The sequence below is a fragment of the Macrobrachium rosenbergii genome, chromosome 56, assembly GCF_040412425.1.
Source record: "Macrobrachium rosenbergii isolate ZJJX-2024 chromosome 56, ASM4041242v1, whole genome shotgun sequence".
Taxonomy (NCBI): domain Eukaryota; kingdom Metazoa; phylum Arthropoda; class Malacostraca; order Decapoda; family Palaemonidae; genus Macrobrachium; species Macrobrachium rosenbergii.
Genome location: NC_089796.1, coordinates 17,688,130 through 17,705,020, shown reverse-complemented (window position 1 = coordinate 17,705,020; position 16,891 = coordinate 17,688,130). Strand labels below are relative to the sequence as shown.

The following is a 16,891-nucleotide window of genomic DNA, read 5'->3' as shown; positions in this document are numbered from 1 at the left end:
GTGTCTCCTTTGAACCCCCCCTTTTTTTAAAGCATTTTGATTTTGCTGGGTACAAATTGCCAGATATTTGAAGATGATAAAAATCGTAAGAAAAACTGCGCACAAAATTCGAGACTGCAGCAGTTTTTTTCCCACTTTTTTTGTAAGTTTGATTTCAGAGACATGATATTTTTACCTAATCCATCAGACTAATGTCATTTTTTCCCCCATTTCTCGCCCCGTTGACTTTGACAGATGCACCATATCTTTGGTTTTCTCTGCAAGGTAATATATTGTATGGCATCGCCATACACGAGTGAAGAGTGGAATTTTCAACCTCATGGCATGCACGCTCTCTTATTTGGTTTTTAATCATAAGTTTTGACTAACCGCTTCTTGTAAATTTCTTGGCTCTCTCATTGAGGGTCTAATTTCTCTCCTTTCATCTGGTATTTGTGGTTGAATTTCCTTTCTTTCGGATTTATGTTTTCTGTTCATTGCATTGGTTAAAGTAGGTTAAAATTTCAATACAGTACATATGTTAGAAAGCAGTGTTTTTCTAGAAAATCTGCTTGAGAATATAGGTTATACTGTATATCTTGATATTCAACTGGGAATAAAATACACTGTATTTCGCCACTTATTATTTTACTGGACTTTCTCTTGAAAATTCAATCGTTAATCAATCCTGAGCATTAGTTGTGTCCAGGTTTCCGCAGACCAAATGGCGTTATGTTCTTTGTTGCAAATCTTTTGGTTTCAATATCTCACTGGTATTTAGACGGCAACCCAAAATTTTAAGGGGTGGCAAAGTCTTGGGTGATCAAAATTGGCAAAAGTTTTTAATGATGGGGTATGTTGTGGTATAAAAACTCCAGGAGGAATTGAATGATAGTGAAATTTTGGCTAGTAAAAATCAAGATGATATTTTATGGTGGAGAAGTCTTGGGATATAAAAATTCAGGGAGCATTTTTTGGCTGCGAAATTTTGGCCAGTGAAAATTTAGACAATGCTTTAAAGACGGTGAAATCTTGAGTTATAAAAATTCAGACGAAATGTACGTTGATTCACATACTACTTTGTGGATGCCAATGGTAATTTATTACAAATAATTGGTATGTGGATTCTGGCAGCTCTGTTGTCCCTCAGTAGTAGAGTTATTCAGAGTACTTCATATTTTCATTGGATGTGAGAAGCTTGCTAGTCAGCGCACAGGGGTTCGATTCCAGTAGCACCGTCTTCTGGAATTAAAAATTTAGCTATATATGCCATCAGCAATTGTTACATCAATTAATCAATCCTCGCCTCTCGGTTATTAGATTACTGGTGTTTCTTATGAGTAAACGAATGTTTCTCTTAAAGAATATATTCTAAATAATTGTGCAGTTAGACACTCCTGGATAGCAAGCATGTTTGATTTGGGAAGGTCTCGGTAATAAGTATATTAACTAGGAGTTTAGACGCGAGACAGTTTAAAAGGGTACATGGATGTTTATCTGCGCTTCCTTGTAAATAAAAAGAAATAAGTTTACATAGTTTTTTTTTTTAATTATTAGCTTCAAGAGAATTCAACAAAAGAAAGAAAGTAGTAGTTTGATGCCGAGGTAATTCGAATGTCGAGATAAAAGGGAAGCTAAATGATTGATTGGCTCTCCGGGATTATCTCTCCTTGTATCATCAAAAACTCAACAAGGACTGGCGAAGGTTACAGAAGGAGCGAATTATTTCGACAATTAAGTATCGGCTTTGCAATATCTTCGTCCGTTCTTTAAGTATGGTATACTGAGTGGGTGTTTTACTGTATATTATATTATATATTAATTTGATTCTGCTTCTTTAATGCTTTTCCTTTGCAGCCTTTAATGTCTTTATATTTTCTCTTTCAGCATAGCATGATATTATCATCCCTTTTTCGAATTTATTAACTATTGTAATTTGATGTAGGTAAAAATACTAAGAAACTATTCTGGTCTTTTTCTCTCCGTCTTTTATCTTCGTTATTAAAGCCCCATTTTCTTTCATTCATTATTCTATTTTGCCTTTTGAGTGGTTTTCTCTTCTGTTAACATACATATATAAGATTTGATTTATATATTATCAGTATTGCTTTGTAGGAAAGCAGATTTAAATTTAAAAAAAAAGATGGAAAATATGTGAGTCATCATATTTTCAAAATGCGTACTCTTCCAGTCATCGTTACTTAGATAATCTAAATTTACCTGATGAAATCACAAACCTTAAATAATCGCTAGAATGGCTTTATACTATTTCCTTTTAATTTATTATTGTGTTATCGTACAACGATAACAACTAAAAATCATTTTGTAAAATTAGAAGTATTTCACCATTTTCCTCACCTTACAGAAATCATTACATGTTATAAATCAGAAGTAAAATAATGTGAATATAAAAGTTTCAGATGTGAAGTGAACTTCAAAAAAAAATATAAATCGACTTTGGGCAAAAAAAAACTGAAAGTCAAAAATCCATATGATGAACATTATTGTTTCCCAATTTGAAAGAATTTATTGTCGCTTTTGTTTTTGGTATTATTGCCAGAGTGCACCAAAATTTAAGGCTATTAAAGTCTCGATTTTGAACAGGCTTATTAAATTACAGTATATGTTTCCATGTATTAAGGTCTGTAATTGTATACGGCATTGCATTTATATTTCAAATTATTTTTCAAATGTACTCGAGAAATGAAACATGTTTATTTTTCCTCAAGGAGAGTAAAAACTTTCAACCAAAACTTTAGGTGATGAAACCTATGATTATTATTGAGATTTTTTAGTTACTTTTATCTAAATGCAAATGTGGTTGCTGCAGGTGTCCTTGAGGATCCAAGACCTCCAGTGGGAAGACGAAGGTAAATACGAACTGGAGGTGCTTAACCCAGGCGGCCGCGTGACGTCATACACCCGAGTCAACACGACCAATGATTGCTCCATTCTGGAAGCTCAGGAGAGAATTAACAAGTATGTATGGTGCTGTATTTATATTTTTTCAATGTTATTTATAAGAGAAGTGGTTATCTTGATTACAAAATAATTCTTTTACCTTTGATATACGAAATTTTGTAGGATAGTTGTATGTACTCACTGAGGCAGTAAAATTATCGAGATTAGAGATTTGATATGTAGGCTCATGATGGAATTACCCTATCAATAAGTGCAATGTTTATTTTAACTGTACACCGTGGTCATTGGTATTTTGCCTTTTTGTAATGTGATATGTATTTTATTAATATATGAATATTACTCCAATCAGTCTATATAAGCTGTCAGTCTTCTGATCTTGGAATGGCATTTTCCTTTCTGGCGCCTCTGTAGAAACCGCACGTTCAGGTCTTGCAGCACCTTTAATTTTTTTTCCTTTAATGACTTTTTGATGTCCCATGGGAAGGGCATAATTCATTAGAAACCCATTTTGCTTAATGAGTGTGACGAATTTCGACTTTCACCAAGCTGCAGAGAAAAGTGGTTTGGCTTGATGTTTGTGGCATTTAAATCCAGTTAAATAGGGCAGATTTTGTGGTGCTGATATCTTTACTGATTATCATGACCATTCATTTTATGTCTTCCTGATCGATGATTGTTTGTTTGTTTCTTCCTAATTTGAGACTGTTAGTCTAGTTTATCTTAAGATTATCCGTCATTTTTCCTCTTAATTTATGACTACCTACTTCTTCATGATTTATGCATCCTTGTCTAATGCTTACTAATATATGAATATGTCTTTTTCTTCCTAATTTATGAGTGAAATATTGTGTTTTCTTAATTGAAGACTGTTTGTATATTTCATCCAAATTTGTGACTAATCCTCTGTTTCATTTCAGTTCATTGCTTCTCATCTGTTTTCGTAATTCGTGCATCATCTGTTTCATGCTTTGTTTCAGCAACCTGATGGCACTGTCTCGACTGGACACGGTGCCATCCATGGCACCTCAGTTCACGATGAGGTTACGAGACAGACGTGTTCAGGTTGGGTTCCCCGTCAGGTTAACGTGCCAGATTGTGGGCGTGCCCAGACCCACAGTCTCGTGGTTTAAGAATGGGGAGTCTCTGGTTATCGATGGTAAGATTTATCTCCATTTGAAAGTGTAATTTTTTCTTGGTGTTAATTTTCAAAATTATTTTTATTTCATGTTTAAGATTTTTTATTGTGTTGTTTTTGAAAACAAGTTCCTCTTCATGGTATGAAGTCTATTTTTCTTTATATAAATTGGGTTAAAGTCATATTTTTCATTATCAGTTTTTATAGATAATTTTGATTTAATTGTTGAGAAACTGCTGAATATTTGAGTATGTTTGATGGAATGGCGTATAACCTTATATATATAACCTGAAATAGACTGTAGTTCTTTATATCCCTATCTCTACTAGTGCATTACTTAAAATTTTATTACCTACCTAGACATCATCTACTTATTTTGTCAAACTTTTCTGTTCAAACTGATGCCTATTTGCTTTGCATATTTACCTCCATGTGTCGCTAGACAGCAATGTCCAAAATTCTTCATCTTAGCCTTATTTTTAGTTGGGCTCAATCCACCATAGCTAATTATGAAATGAACATCAAAGTCTAAGATTCCTTTTGTTTTACGATTTCTCAGTCATTCTTTTATCTGGAACATCTCCAGACATTACTCTCCTCTCTTTCAGCAGATCGTCTCATAACTAAGAACTTCATTGAAAATAGTTTTAGATTACGGCCAGTTTTTACATTTAGGAATTTTCTTGAGCTTGTTCTTTCATTCTATCCCCCAGACTGCCACACAACCTGGCAAGAAGACGGTCACTTCTACACTCTGGAGATCTCGAACTCGACTCACGATGACGCCGCCATCTACTCCGCCTGCGCCTCCAACCCCTATGGTTCGGTCCTGTGCAAGTGCAGGCTCATCGTCGATTCTGGCCTTAAGTAAATAAGCACTGTTACATGGCTCGTTTTAGGATATTGGTTAATTAAAAAGTATTCATCGAAAACAACGTTCATGGTTCACTGGGAATATTCCTTCTGGATCTTGCCTTCGACAGTGACCCCCAAGGGTTTTTGGGGGTCGTTACCTAGGACTATTTCCTGGGGGTCATTATCTTTATGATATTTACAGTCGTTTGTTTATGTTTTTTACGGTAATCCCCAACGGGCTTGTATTAAACACGCCGCAAAGGTGGACCCATACCGGGTTAAACCCCTTGGGGGTCACTATTTAGGAAAGATCCTTCCTTTTACGTATGAACAAGAACCAATTATAGAAAAATGAGCTTTTTTCTCACTCTGAATATGTTTTGTTTTCAGATCTTACATATCTCCCATGTTCCTTCGGGAGTTGGAAGACCAGAGCGTCCGACAGGGCGAGACCATCACCCTTCAGACTGTCATCGAGGCTTACCCAACCATAGGCGTTGTGTGGTAAGTACTGAAGGTCGAAACTGTGAAGGTTTAGGGGGGAAAAAAAAAGATGGTGCGGGTGGGGGAGAGGGATTAATTGTCTTGCTGACAAAATCAAAATTTTTGTATTTTTGAGAAATTTTCAGAGATGTTTTTATTAAGCTGGGATATTATTATCTAAAAATTTGATAGTAAAATAGTAAAATTCACTGCATTTATCAAATGACAAGGAGAGAGAAGATAGTAGGTATATCAAGAAATTGTCTTCGAAAATGCAGCATATTGTATAATATAACGTGATGGAAGGATAATGAAGTAAATTACAGTATTTTTTATTTAAAAAAAACGGTTGACGCCCTTAATTGGTGTGTTTTGAAAGCAACTCGAAAATTTTATTTTTTTTATGTGAATCAGAGAGTATAGGAAATTACATTAGAATTCACATATGTAGAGGGTTTCTTAATTTATTCGTGTTTTTCATATATATACAATGTATGTATGTGTATGTATATATCTATATATATACACACATAAACACACATTATATATATATATATATATATATATATATATATATATATATATATATATATATATATATATAAAAATGTATACAGGAAACAAATGGTTTGGAATCCCGTGTGAATACAAAAATTTGGCGTTGTTAAACGAATTTATAAAATGACTTTTTAAAACATCTCTTTATGTTATCTATTTCTGGTAGAATGTGCTGTTTTTATTTGACTCGTCGAGCAATTAGACTGTAACAAAGTTACTCTTGCAGTAGAATAGGCGATGTAGTGCATGAGCTAATGCCCACTATGAAGCATTTGCATTACGCGTTTCTCACTGACTCCTAGATTTAATAGATTTCTTCTTCTCTTCCTCTTCCTCCTCTTCTCTCTTCCTTCCTCCTACCTCGTCTTGTGAACCTGTTTTCCATGGCATCCTTTTCTTCCGTTCCCGATCCACCTTTCTCACTTTTTCTTCTTTATGAATCTGTCTCCTTTTGACTTTTTCTTCGTTATGACTCTTGTTTGTTTACTTTTAATTTTTTTCTTCTTCGTTATGACTTGTTTGTTTACTTTAAATTTTTTTTATACTCGACACTAAATTCTTTTCAAATTTTTTTACTTTTTCTTTTATATGTTTTTTTTCGTAATGTTTTATTTCTTATTTCCTGTGTGTTTTTTTACTTAATTTTATGTTTTTATTATAATTCCCTCTTGACACTATCATTACTACTCTCTCTCTCTCTCTCTCTCTCTCTCTCTCTCTCTCTCTCTCTCTCTCTCTCTCTCTCTCTCTCTTCATAACTACGCGCTAAACCATAACCTCCCACTAAAATTAAAATAAAAAAGGCACCGAGACAGGCAGAGGATCACATCTCTCAGAGCATTTCCCTTCCAACCTGGACATCAGACAGCATCACCTCCTGGTCATCCGGAAGGCGGACTATACCGACGGAGGCCTCTATACCTGCACCGCCTCCAACGAGATGGGCCACATTGAGTCCATCTGCAGAGTCTCTGTCTCTTGCACCGACTCGGACTTAGCCTCCGGAAGGAGAAAGATTCCAAAGTAAGACTTTTTTTTTATCAGAATTGCTAAATATTTCAAGTATCTCTTTTTTATTAGCTGTTTTTCATCATGAAGGTGTCTGGTTCTTATTTTTTAAACTTATGTTTTTTTTTTATAATTATTTGCTCGTTCATTAAAGAACTAGGTAGGCCTTAAGTGCTTATAGAGCAACAAGAGTCTGTCATTTTTTTAACTCGGCTGTACTGTCTTTTGGGTCCCCATCCCTTTCCCCCACCTCATACACACACACACACACACACACACACACACACACACACACACACACCACCCACCGTCCCCTCGCTCAGCGGGAACTGACTCATTTCTGTCCCACTAAAACTGAAACGCGATATTTTGAAATATTAAGTCAGTTTTCAAGATATTTTGGCATTTTTAGGAGTCAGAGTTGAACTTAGACTATTTGTTTTTTTTTACAATTTTATTTTTTGCCCAAAGATGGAAACTCATCATATTTAAAAAAAAATTATTTTAAGTGTGTTTGGTGGTGTCAAACTGCTAAACGGGCTCAAAATACGTGCTGGGAAAGATGAAATATTAACATTTTTTGTTAAATGAGTTTCAATCATCCAGTTCTGATGTTTACATAAGGAATTCGTGAGGGTACGGTACTCGAATTGATAATAAAATTATTTTTGTAACTATGACATTCCTTCAAGTTTATTCGACTTTAGCTTGATTCACAATGCCTTCCTTGACAGGCTGTATTAGAAGTGATAGCAAATAATTTGTTGTTTTTAGATATTCAGTTGAAGTCAGGTGACCGACGTATCTTCTGTGCTTTCATTAGTTACTTCATAATGTAACTTTAATTTGTATTCTTCTTTTGATCTTCATTTAGCACTGTGGCTTGAACACAATACGTATATTATGTCTTTGTGTATTTGTCCCTCGATTGTTCAGTATATTTGAGTGAAGTTGCATTGTTTCAAATTTCAAAATTAGATTTTTAACGTAGTTATGTTTTCCGGTATGGTTTTTTTTTTTACATTTTTATGCATTCGTTATTTTTTTCGACATTAAATCTTTCAGTATTATTGTTATGAGTCCTTGCCCAGCTTATCATTTGCTGTTATAAAATCAACAAATTATATCGCTTTATGTTGGGTGCAACTTACAACCGGTCGTTAATTGCGCACGAAGATTTGGAGGGTACCAAACATTGGTGAATACATTATGTGGAGGATTTTAATAGCAAAGTACATACACTTGTTCGATAATATCTTGTTAAAGGTGTCCATTATATGTTTTTTTATTTTTTAGTATTTTGAAATCTTCGTGACTGTAGAACTAGAAGACACTAAATCTCATGCGACTAGACATAATGAGAAAATGGTTTGATGTCAAAAAGCTTATATTTGAATTACAGATAATTTTTAAAATGTAAGTTCGAGGATTTCATGATAATTCACACTCAGTCTCGAGGCATCTCATTCGTTCTTCTGTTCAGCACTATCCACAATGAAAAGGGGTCTTAGATATCTCGAAACTGCAAATTATACTAGAATCCTCGAGTTTGGGATGTTATTATACTGAGATTAGTTTGTTAAGGAACAAGTGACGATTGCGACACAGTAATATTTTGTATAGATGTGCATTACTAATGCCAGTTGTGATCATTTCTTTGAGATTTTGCATGATATTAGTAACTGATTATCACTTTTCCTCGAGACAAAAGCGTTAAGTGACTTGTGTGACTTATGCTGTTTCGTTTTGTTTCTTTTCAGAATATGGTAGGTAAACTTGGTGCTTGTTAATGTTATCTTTTAAGTTTTATTATTTTTTTTTAATCCATATTTGTGCATTCCCTTTGCTTTTGTGGTATGTACTTTACCTCCAGGGTTGATGCAACATAATATTAAAGGAGTCAGTGTAGTTGTGCTTATTTTTGCTTATATGTTGTTTTTCCATTTTCGTGGTTCTTTTTTATTTGTCATCCTGTTCTTTGCATTATGCAACTCCTTTATCTCCATTTCTGTTTTTAGTTCTTAACATGTATTCCTCTTCCCATTCTTCATATTCTTGCTTTTTGTAAAGCAAAGGCAAGCTGCTCTCTGCTTTTTCGTAGCCATGCCTCAATCTTTTATTTTATTGAATATTCCCTGATTGTTGAAGCGCGTTATGGATTTTTTTAACTTGTTTTAATTCCTGAATATGATTTTAATGTTGTTGGTAAATGATCTTTTTGAAGTGATGCTCGCCCTTGTTGTTCTTTTACAAATTGATTTTTTTTTCACTTTCATCGATTTCCTGTCATTGTTGGTAAGCTGGTATGAGTTTAAAGGTGATATTGTCCACTGGACAACTAAGTTATCAGATATTTTTCTTATTAATTAAACAGCAAATACTCAAGAAATGGCCACCAGATTGTATTTGAGTGAACGAAGCCCGTCATGATAACTTAAAGTTGTACATTTTTTTTTTTTCACGTGCTGGAAGATGATATAGCCAACAAGAACGTAGTACACATTTCTCACAGTACCCCGAGAGAGAGACTATTTATAGAACAGGACTGACAGAGGTTAACGAACTGTAAATTCTTTTATCCCCTTCATCTGAACGAAACCCTTAAAGTTGGGAATGCTGAAGGACTTATATGTGAAGAAAAATTTAATGCTTATATTTTCCGACTCGTTATAGATAAGATAAGAGCAATTACAAACACGGAACAGGCTATTAAGCAATCTATGTACTCGTATTTTTCCTTCTTTATTATAGATATATTTTGCTGCATTTCCTGGAAAAAATCCTAAAATAAATCTGAAAACGTTACAGCTAGTTTGACGTAATGCGCCCAGTGTGTTAATCTCATTAAAAAATCGGCAATCTTGAGATTTACTAAATTTTCGTAATTATACCTACAATCCTGAGCCGTAGCTAATCATCGTAATTATATGAATTTTGTTACTTGTTCTAAAGAACATCCTTGGCTTTAAGCTTTCACCAGAAATGCAATCGCGAGCGTCTTATGTGTGCTTCCATTGCAGACATCAAATTGACATCATAAATATGGATCCTCAGATTAATGTTTATTTTTACTTTGTGGAATGTATTTTGAATTAAAGGAATTTAGTTGGTCGTCGTTTAATCGACACAAAAGAGAAATGAAAGTTACTTCATTGCAGAGCTTACCCTGTGAGAGCGTTATTGGAGATTCACGCAATCATTAATTTCATATTAGAATTTGCTTCATCGAGCAAACTTTTCATCGGTGACTGAAAATTTGACGGCCGTTTAAGGGCATATATTGATTTTCGTCGGCCAAAGTCATCGTTCGTTCGTGTTTCGCAATATTCGGTAAACCTTGTTTTATTCACTCTTAGTTAACCTTTGCACTCATCACAGAGGCAAGAAAGGGCCTAGTCGGGTTTTTTTTTTTTTTTTGGGGGGTGGGGGTGTACGGCAGTAATAACTGAAACCTGAGGAAATTCGCAGATTTTTATTAGAATTATATTCATACATTCCTAAAGGGAAGGAAAATACACAAATCGTAACGCATGTGTTGATGATGTTTGCTAATTATGTGCGTTAGTACAGTTTTCCTTTAATAATTTGAAATAAAAAATTTACTAGCGTAATGTTTGATGTACTGAATTTTCATTGCGTTCAGTAACTTCGTAATAGAGCTGGTATATGATAATGAGTGTTATATTCGATGTGTAGTATATTTATCGTTGAAAGCTTCATGAAAATATGAAAACCCATAATTCCTCGGTATATTTTACTAAATTCCGTTGTTCAGTATTTTGACACTCATTTCTGTCACTGAAATTACTGGAGTTGTAGATTTCCCATTTAAGTAACGCAGCTGATTATATAAATAATTTTTTTGACTGATGAAACGTCACGAACCACAGATAGCTAACCTTGCTCTTGAATGGGCACCAACACCCAATACCCTCCTTGGAAAGAATATAAAGGGCAGACATAAGACTCGGTGATTGAATAACCCGACCCATCAGGAAACTCAATCCCCCGAGTCATTATTGGCTAATCTGTAAACCAATCAGCAATCAGCCCCTTATCACAACACCAATCAGTAGGGCCCCCTTGAGATCTTGAAACATGAAGCGCTGCGAGGGATCCTCGCATCAAGATCGTCTTATCATAAGGGAAGGGTTTGCTTGCCATCTCCATACCGGATTTGCTTTGGAGGGTTTAACTTGCCGTCGTTGCTGTTATGAAATGAGTTAATTGTTTTTGTTAATTTTTTTATCAAATGCGTTTTGGTGTTTTGTGCTTGTAGTGACAATGACTTTTTGCAGTGACGAACTGACAGCGTTTATGTAAATACGGTTGTCTGAAGTACTGTTATTTTGAAGTGCTTTAACGAATTTTTTGTACTGTAACTTGAGATCTCCAGAATGAAAAAAATAATTCTCTATATATATTATGATGCAGGACGCGTCAGAATATAAAAAAAAACGATTTTAAACCTGAAACAAATCCTGCCTTTCTGTCGTCTAGTTGTTAAGGATCTAGGGTAGGCGTTTTGTTAGTGTGCGTTTTATTTATTAAAAGAAATACTCGTTCTTTTATTCGTATGTGATACTTCCTATAAATGAGGCCAAAACATATTTGTTTCATTCCTGATTTTTTAGGAATGAACTTAATATTAGTGTGCGCGTTCGCGCGTGCATGTGTGTGTGCGTGTTAGACGGAGAGAGAGGAAACGTAAACATTTGTATGTTATAATATATCTACAGTATTCAGTGCACGTTGCTATCAGTTTCCGTCCTTTATTCAGTAAATGAAATTTTTGTATTTAGAAAATATTCACTGTTCAGTATGGCTGTCTTATTTCTACATTATTCGTAATGCCTCAGTTTTTAATGTATTTTTGCAACAAGTCAACGGTATTTAGTAAACTCACCAAACGAATAGAATCATATGTTCTTGGGTACAAAACAAGTACATTGAGAATGTGTTGGCACTACACCTAAATATTGTTTATATAGGAATTACAGAAATTCGAGATTAGACAGAAAACGAAACATGCTAAGCGAATTTAAATTTACCCGTGAGTAGAACAGAGGAGAGACGATAGTGATAACATATCATGTTAAAGTTCGGCATTCGGAGAGATGCTGAAATGACGGTCTTCATCCGCTCCTCGGCGCGTGGTGATGTCAGCAAACCCTTGATGACGTCACGCAACCCTTCAAAAGGAGGTCGAAACTGCCTGGGCTATTGGTTCGCGGCGGCCTCTATTTGTGTGCGTTCCGAGGCGCTGTTTATTTTGCCAGCATCGGATTATGGCGTTTATCGTTCGAGTATTATTGCTCTGTTTACAGAAGAGAGAGAGGTTGATTCATATGGACCACCTGTGACGCAATGGGTATCGTGTAACTGTTGTAGCCCGTCTGTTTTCCTTGTTCGGGGTGCCATGATGATGCGAATAGGTTATGTTAGTAGTGTTTCTTTTTATTTTTTTTCTAATTGCTGGACAAATTAAAGAGGCTTGAAATCATAGAGGAAAGTTGAGGTCTTATTACTCAAGTGGCTATTGCGATGAGATGATAAAATAAGTTGAATCATGAACAAATTTTCTCATAAAAAATCTCTTTACTGTTTTAAGACCAAAAATATATATCTATATTAACTCATAATTCTGTAGAAATAGTCTACAGAAAGTAATAAATGCCATGAATTTAAAAACTACACCTCTTAGATTTGCATATTATGTTTGAGAAATATATTTGCCTGTATAATTACTAGATCTTATATATTATAGTTTTTATTTATTTGACTGTAAACACAAGTTTTCATTTTGCCATAGGCATTGTATTATATGGGCAACTAGTCATGTGAGTTGATGTAATTCGTAGATTTAATACGCCATATTTTTCAGCTGCCGTAAAAAGATTTTTAAGAGACATTATTGAATTATACACAAAATTAAGCGTAATTGCTCATATGAACTTAGTTGAATATACGTTTATTGAGAAGTAAATGCTAGCAATATGTTGAGAGGACGATTAGACGAACTTCCAGACCCGGAACGATCGCGGGAACTTTGACGTACTCGAGGAGAGACGAAAGATGTATTTAGAAAAGAAAACTGACACTGCAGAGCGAGTTTCCTAAAAGTTATAGATGTACTTGAAAGACGAGGAAGTTGATCCGCGTGATTAGCTTAATGATCGAAGACAGATCTTCCAATAATAAACTTAAAAGTTAGAGTGTTGTGCCACTTAATAAGCATTACTGGTCATTTCCCGTTTTATGTTACCATGAATTCTCGCAAATATATAAATTCAGAAGGGCTTTCGAAATTCTCTCCTTTTTGCTTCACCTTAGGCGTTACACATGTAAAAAAAATAGAGAAAAACGAAAATGAAACTATGCATGATATTTTTATTAAATATTCTATAATATTCTCACTCGCGGATCAGATGAAAAAAAAACACTTGGTGGCTACCAAGTAATAAAAGACCAAAATAAATGAAAAATATAAAATAATAAATGAGAAATTCAGTGTATTAAGGAGCATAGCTCTAAAAGAACACCTTAACCTTTTAACAGGTATAGCAACGAGCCTATTTTTGTCCGGAAGCCAAGGGCCATCGACGCCGAAGAGGGTGACCTGGTGATCATCGAATGTGAGGTGATGGGAGAGCCTAAACCCACAGTGAGCTGGCTTCGCGACTGGCTTGAGGTAAGTCTCTCTCTCTCTCTCTCTCTCTCTCTCTCTCTCTCTCTCTCTCTCTCTCTCTCTCTCTCTCTCATGTCTTTTTGGTCTTCATCTTTTTTGAAGTTTTTTGGAATTATTTATTCTCTCTCTCTCTCTCTCTCTCTCTCTCTCTCTCAAGAAATTATTATTATTAATATCTGAATCTGAGATTTATGCGGTTAGAAGTTTTTCCTGTCGGTATTCCATCTTGTGTGAAGATCCGATTTGGATTACAGGTAAGTGACACTCCTTGTTTCTTGTCCCGTAACGCTTGCGTCAAATTCTTTCATTTATCATTTCTTGTTATTTTGTATCCTCAAATGCTATCTTCGTAGGAAACTTTGGTTAAGGAGAAAGATATCGTGATGGAATTTGATTTTATCAAGAAAATAATTAGGGTATTTTTCATTTGAAAAATGTGATGAGCTATTTTTAACAGGTTTGGATAAAGCTTCCTTAGGCTAAAATCATCTTATTGCGTTGATTTTGTATGAGAAACATCTCGAATAGCTTGAAAGCCTTCTTATATTTTGACTGTAATATATGCCGATTTCTCCTTCTGTATAAATATTTTTCATAATTAGGCGCCGGCGAGCACAAAGACATAACTTGAAATATCTGTGTGTGTATGTGTGTGTGTGTGTGCGCGCGCGCGTGCTTGCCTGCTTGCGAATGTGTTCTTTTCACACTCAGTTAATACGGATACTTTCAGCTGAAATGAGAAAGAAGGATAAAATAACCACTTTGAACTTTAAATGAATGTTTTCGCATACACAGTCCAAGTCAGAAATTTATTTAAATTCCTAGAAAATGATAACAGAGGAGAAATTTGATTTTTAAAAATGTTCTTAGTCATCAAGTTCGAGTGAAATTAACTGCCTGTTCGAGTGACAGGATAAATCATATAAACTGCCTTTATAATAATAATAACTACAATTCTTCCCATGAGGTAGCTTGCTATTAAGAACCTGATAAAGTCAACCGAGGAGAAATCTAAGTAAGGTGTTGTCTTATTGATTAATTAAAAGAGCATGTTGTGTTCCAAAGGACTTGGTCGGTCTTGCGGCTTTTAAGCTTTAAACCATTCTCTCTCTCTCTCTCTCTCTCTCTCTCTCTCTCTCTCTCTCTCTCTCTCTCTCGTACTTTCTGAGGTTACTGTGCGTTGTTGAGTTTGTATGCTACTTAAATATTCTTTCCATTGCTTTTTTCCTCGACGTTGTTACGGTTAACAAGACAAATGCAAATTGCTTAGTGATCTATTTAATTCGTTTTCGTATAAGGAAAAACCAATACTTCTAACAAAAGATTCCATTTAGGAATGGAGTTTCGTATTTGAAGATGGTTTCATCTTAGATGTATGGCACTGCATTCAGCAAGGTATAATTGATCGGTTCCTAATTATCGGGCGAGGTCGCGTTTGTTTTGTTTTCTCCATATTGGCTTTTGGTAGCGCAATGTTTATCGTCGTTTTCTCTACCTGTACTATACTCTTGCGTTCAGGATTGTATATCAAGTGCGTAAATGAGAATTACAATACTTCGTACACACATACACACAGATATATATATATATATATATATATATATATATATATATATATATATATATATATATATATATATATATATATATAAAAATATTATATATATATATATATATATATTGTGTATTATATATATATATATATATATATATATATATATATTTTATATATATTATATATACATATACATACATACATACATGCCGTCATAATAAACAACAGGGTCGTTTGGAGACTGCTGACCTCAGCAAGTGGTGAGGAGTCCAGACTTCATAAAGTTAAATACCTATTTGACCTTTGACCTCAAAATAAGAAACTGACCTTAACTGATGGTATCATTAGTGGATTATGTATGCAGCATATGAAATCTCAGTCTTATGTTGCTCCAACCTTATGGTTATGGTTAAATTAATATTAGATCATGACATATAATAAATATAGCATTCACCTTGACCCTGACCTCACTCTGCATAACGTCATCAATAATGTACTATACATGCCAAATATCAAATCTGTTTTTCACATAGTTCAAAAGTTATGGCCAAATGCTGAATTCATCTGTGACTTTATGTATTACTTCAAGCTTTACCTCAAACTGCACATTAAATTCATGAAACATAAAAGATTTAAATATGAAATTTTGTATCTTTTATGTTTCAAATATTTTTTGATCCAGTCACAGCTATGAAGACGGGTAGCATTAGGTTAGGATTGAACACAAACATTGCGATTGCTAGTCAGTGGCCTCTAGGGATCCATGCGAAGGACTAGGTAGGCCCCACTACCAGGTTGTATAGTAGACCCAAATCTTCACCCGGAACCCCCGGAAGATTTCCTCTGGTAATGAATTTCATTTACTCACATTGACAACCAACGCACTACCAGTTTTCTAAATTCTGCTATTCCTTAAAGGTACTGGATCTATTTAATAATTCATCCTGAAGCCCTTTTGGATATCTTTGGCTCCGGGTTAGAGTTTGTTGCAGTTTCAGCCTGAGTGTCTAGGAGGTGGCACAAAGACTTGTGGGTATGGGGGGTTGGGGGAGATCTAGTGCCTTTAAGGAGTGTCAAGAATTAGGACCCAAATCGTATGTCTTTTTTCAATATTGTACAAAAAAACCATTATCAGAGGCATTCCCTCTTCGTTCTTCCCAGGCGAGCCTGGAGTCTCTCACGGGAAGCCAGGGAGAATCTCAAGAGTAAAGAAGTGGTGAGGTACGTTACTGGATTCCGAAATCGTTAATATTAAAAATAATTCTTCCCAAACAGAAGGCAGTCAGTTATCATAGATTTATTATATCGTATGCCCCAGACTATTGAATTTTGTATTTTAGGGGCAAAGAAAGAAGAATGTAGATTTTTGTGTGTTTTGGCTTACGTAAGGCCAGCGCAAGAATACAGTATAATAATAATTATGCAATGATCTATAATTACACATACAACTTTATCTGCAGAAGTCTATATTCTCCTGACTAGGCAAAAGTAAAGAGAATTAATCGAATTCCTATATAAATAGGTATTCGCGTAACCTAATAACCTCGCAGGAAAAGCGATATGTGGCGTGTTGACGTCACCAGCTATAGAACTGGACGTCCGAGAGAGATAGGGACAGGGACGGCACCGGGTCGTAGAGGTCAGACCGGGTTTATTATTTTATCATTTGCTATAGCTGTCTGTTTGTTGGTTCACTTTTATTTATTAA

General features: G+C 34.9%; 1 protein-coding gene across 1 annotated transcript in view; it reads left to right on the top strand.

The window, feature by feature from the left end:
• Window positions 1-16,891, top strand: part of LOC136836666 (muscle M-line assembly protein unc-89-like) — a 651,149-nt gene that overhangs the window by 205,951 nt on the left and 428,307 nt on the right. The window contains 8 exon segments of the mRNA XM_067101137.1: window positions 235-264; window positions 2,810-2,958; window positions 3,879-4,057; window positions 4,750-4,903; window positions 5,282-5,395; window positions 6,736-6,781; window positions 6,783-6,955; window positions 13,499-13,631. Of these exon segments, the coding sequence (XP_066957238.1) occupies window positions 235-264; window positions 2,810-2,958; window positions 3,879-4,057; window positions 4,750-4,903; window positions 5,282-5,395; window positions 6,736-6,781; window positions 6,783-6,955; window positions 13,499-13,631 (978 nt within the window).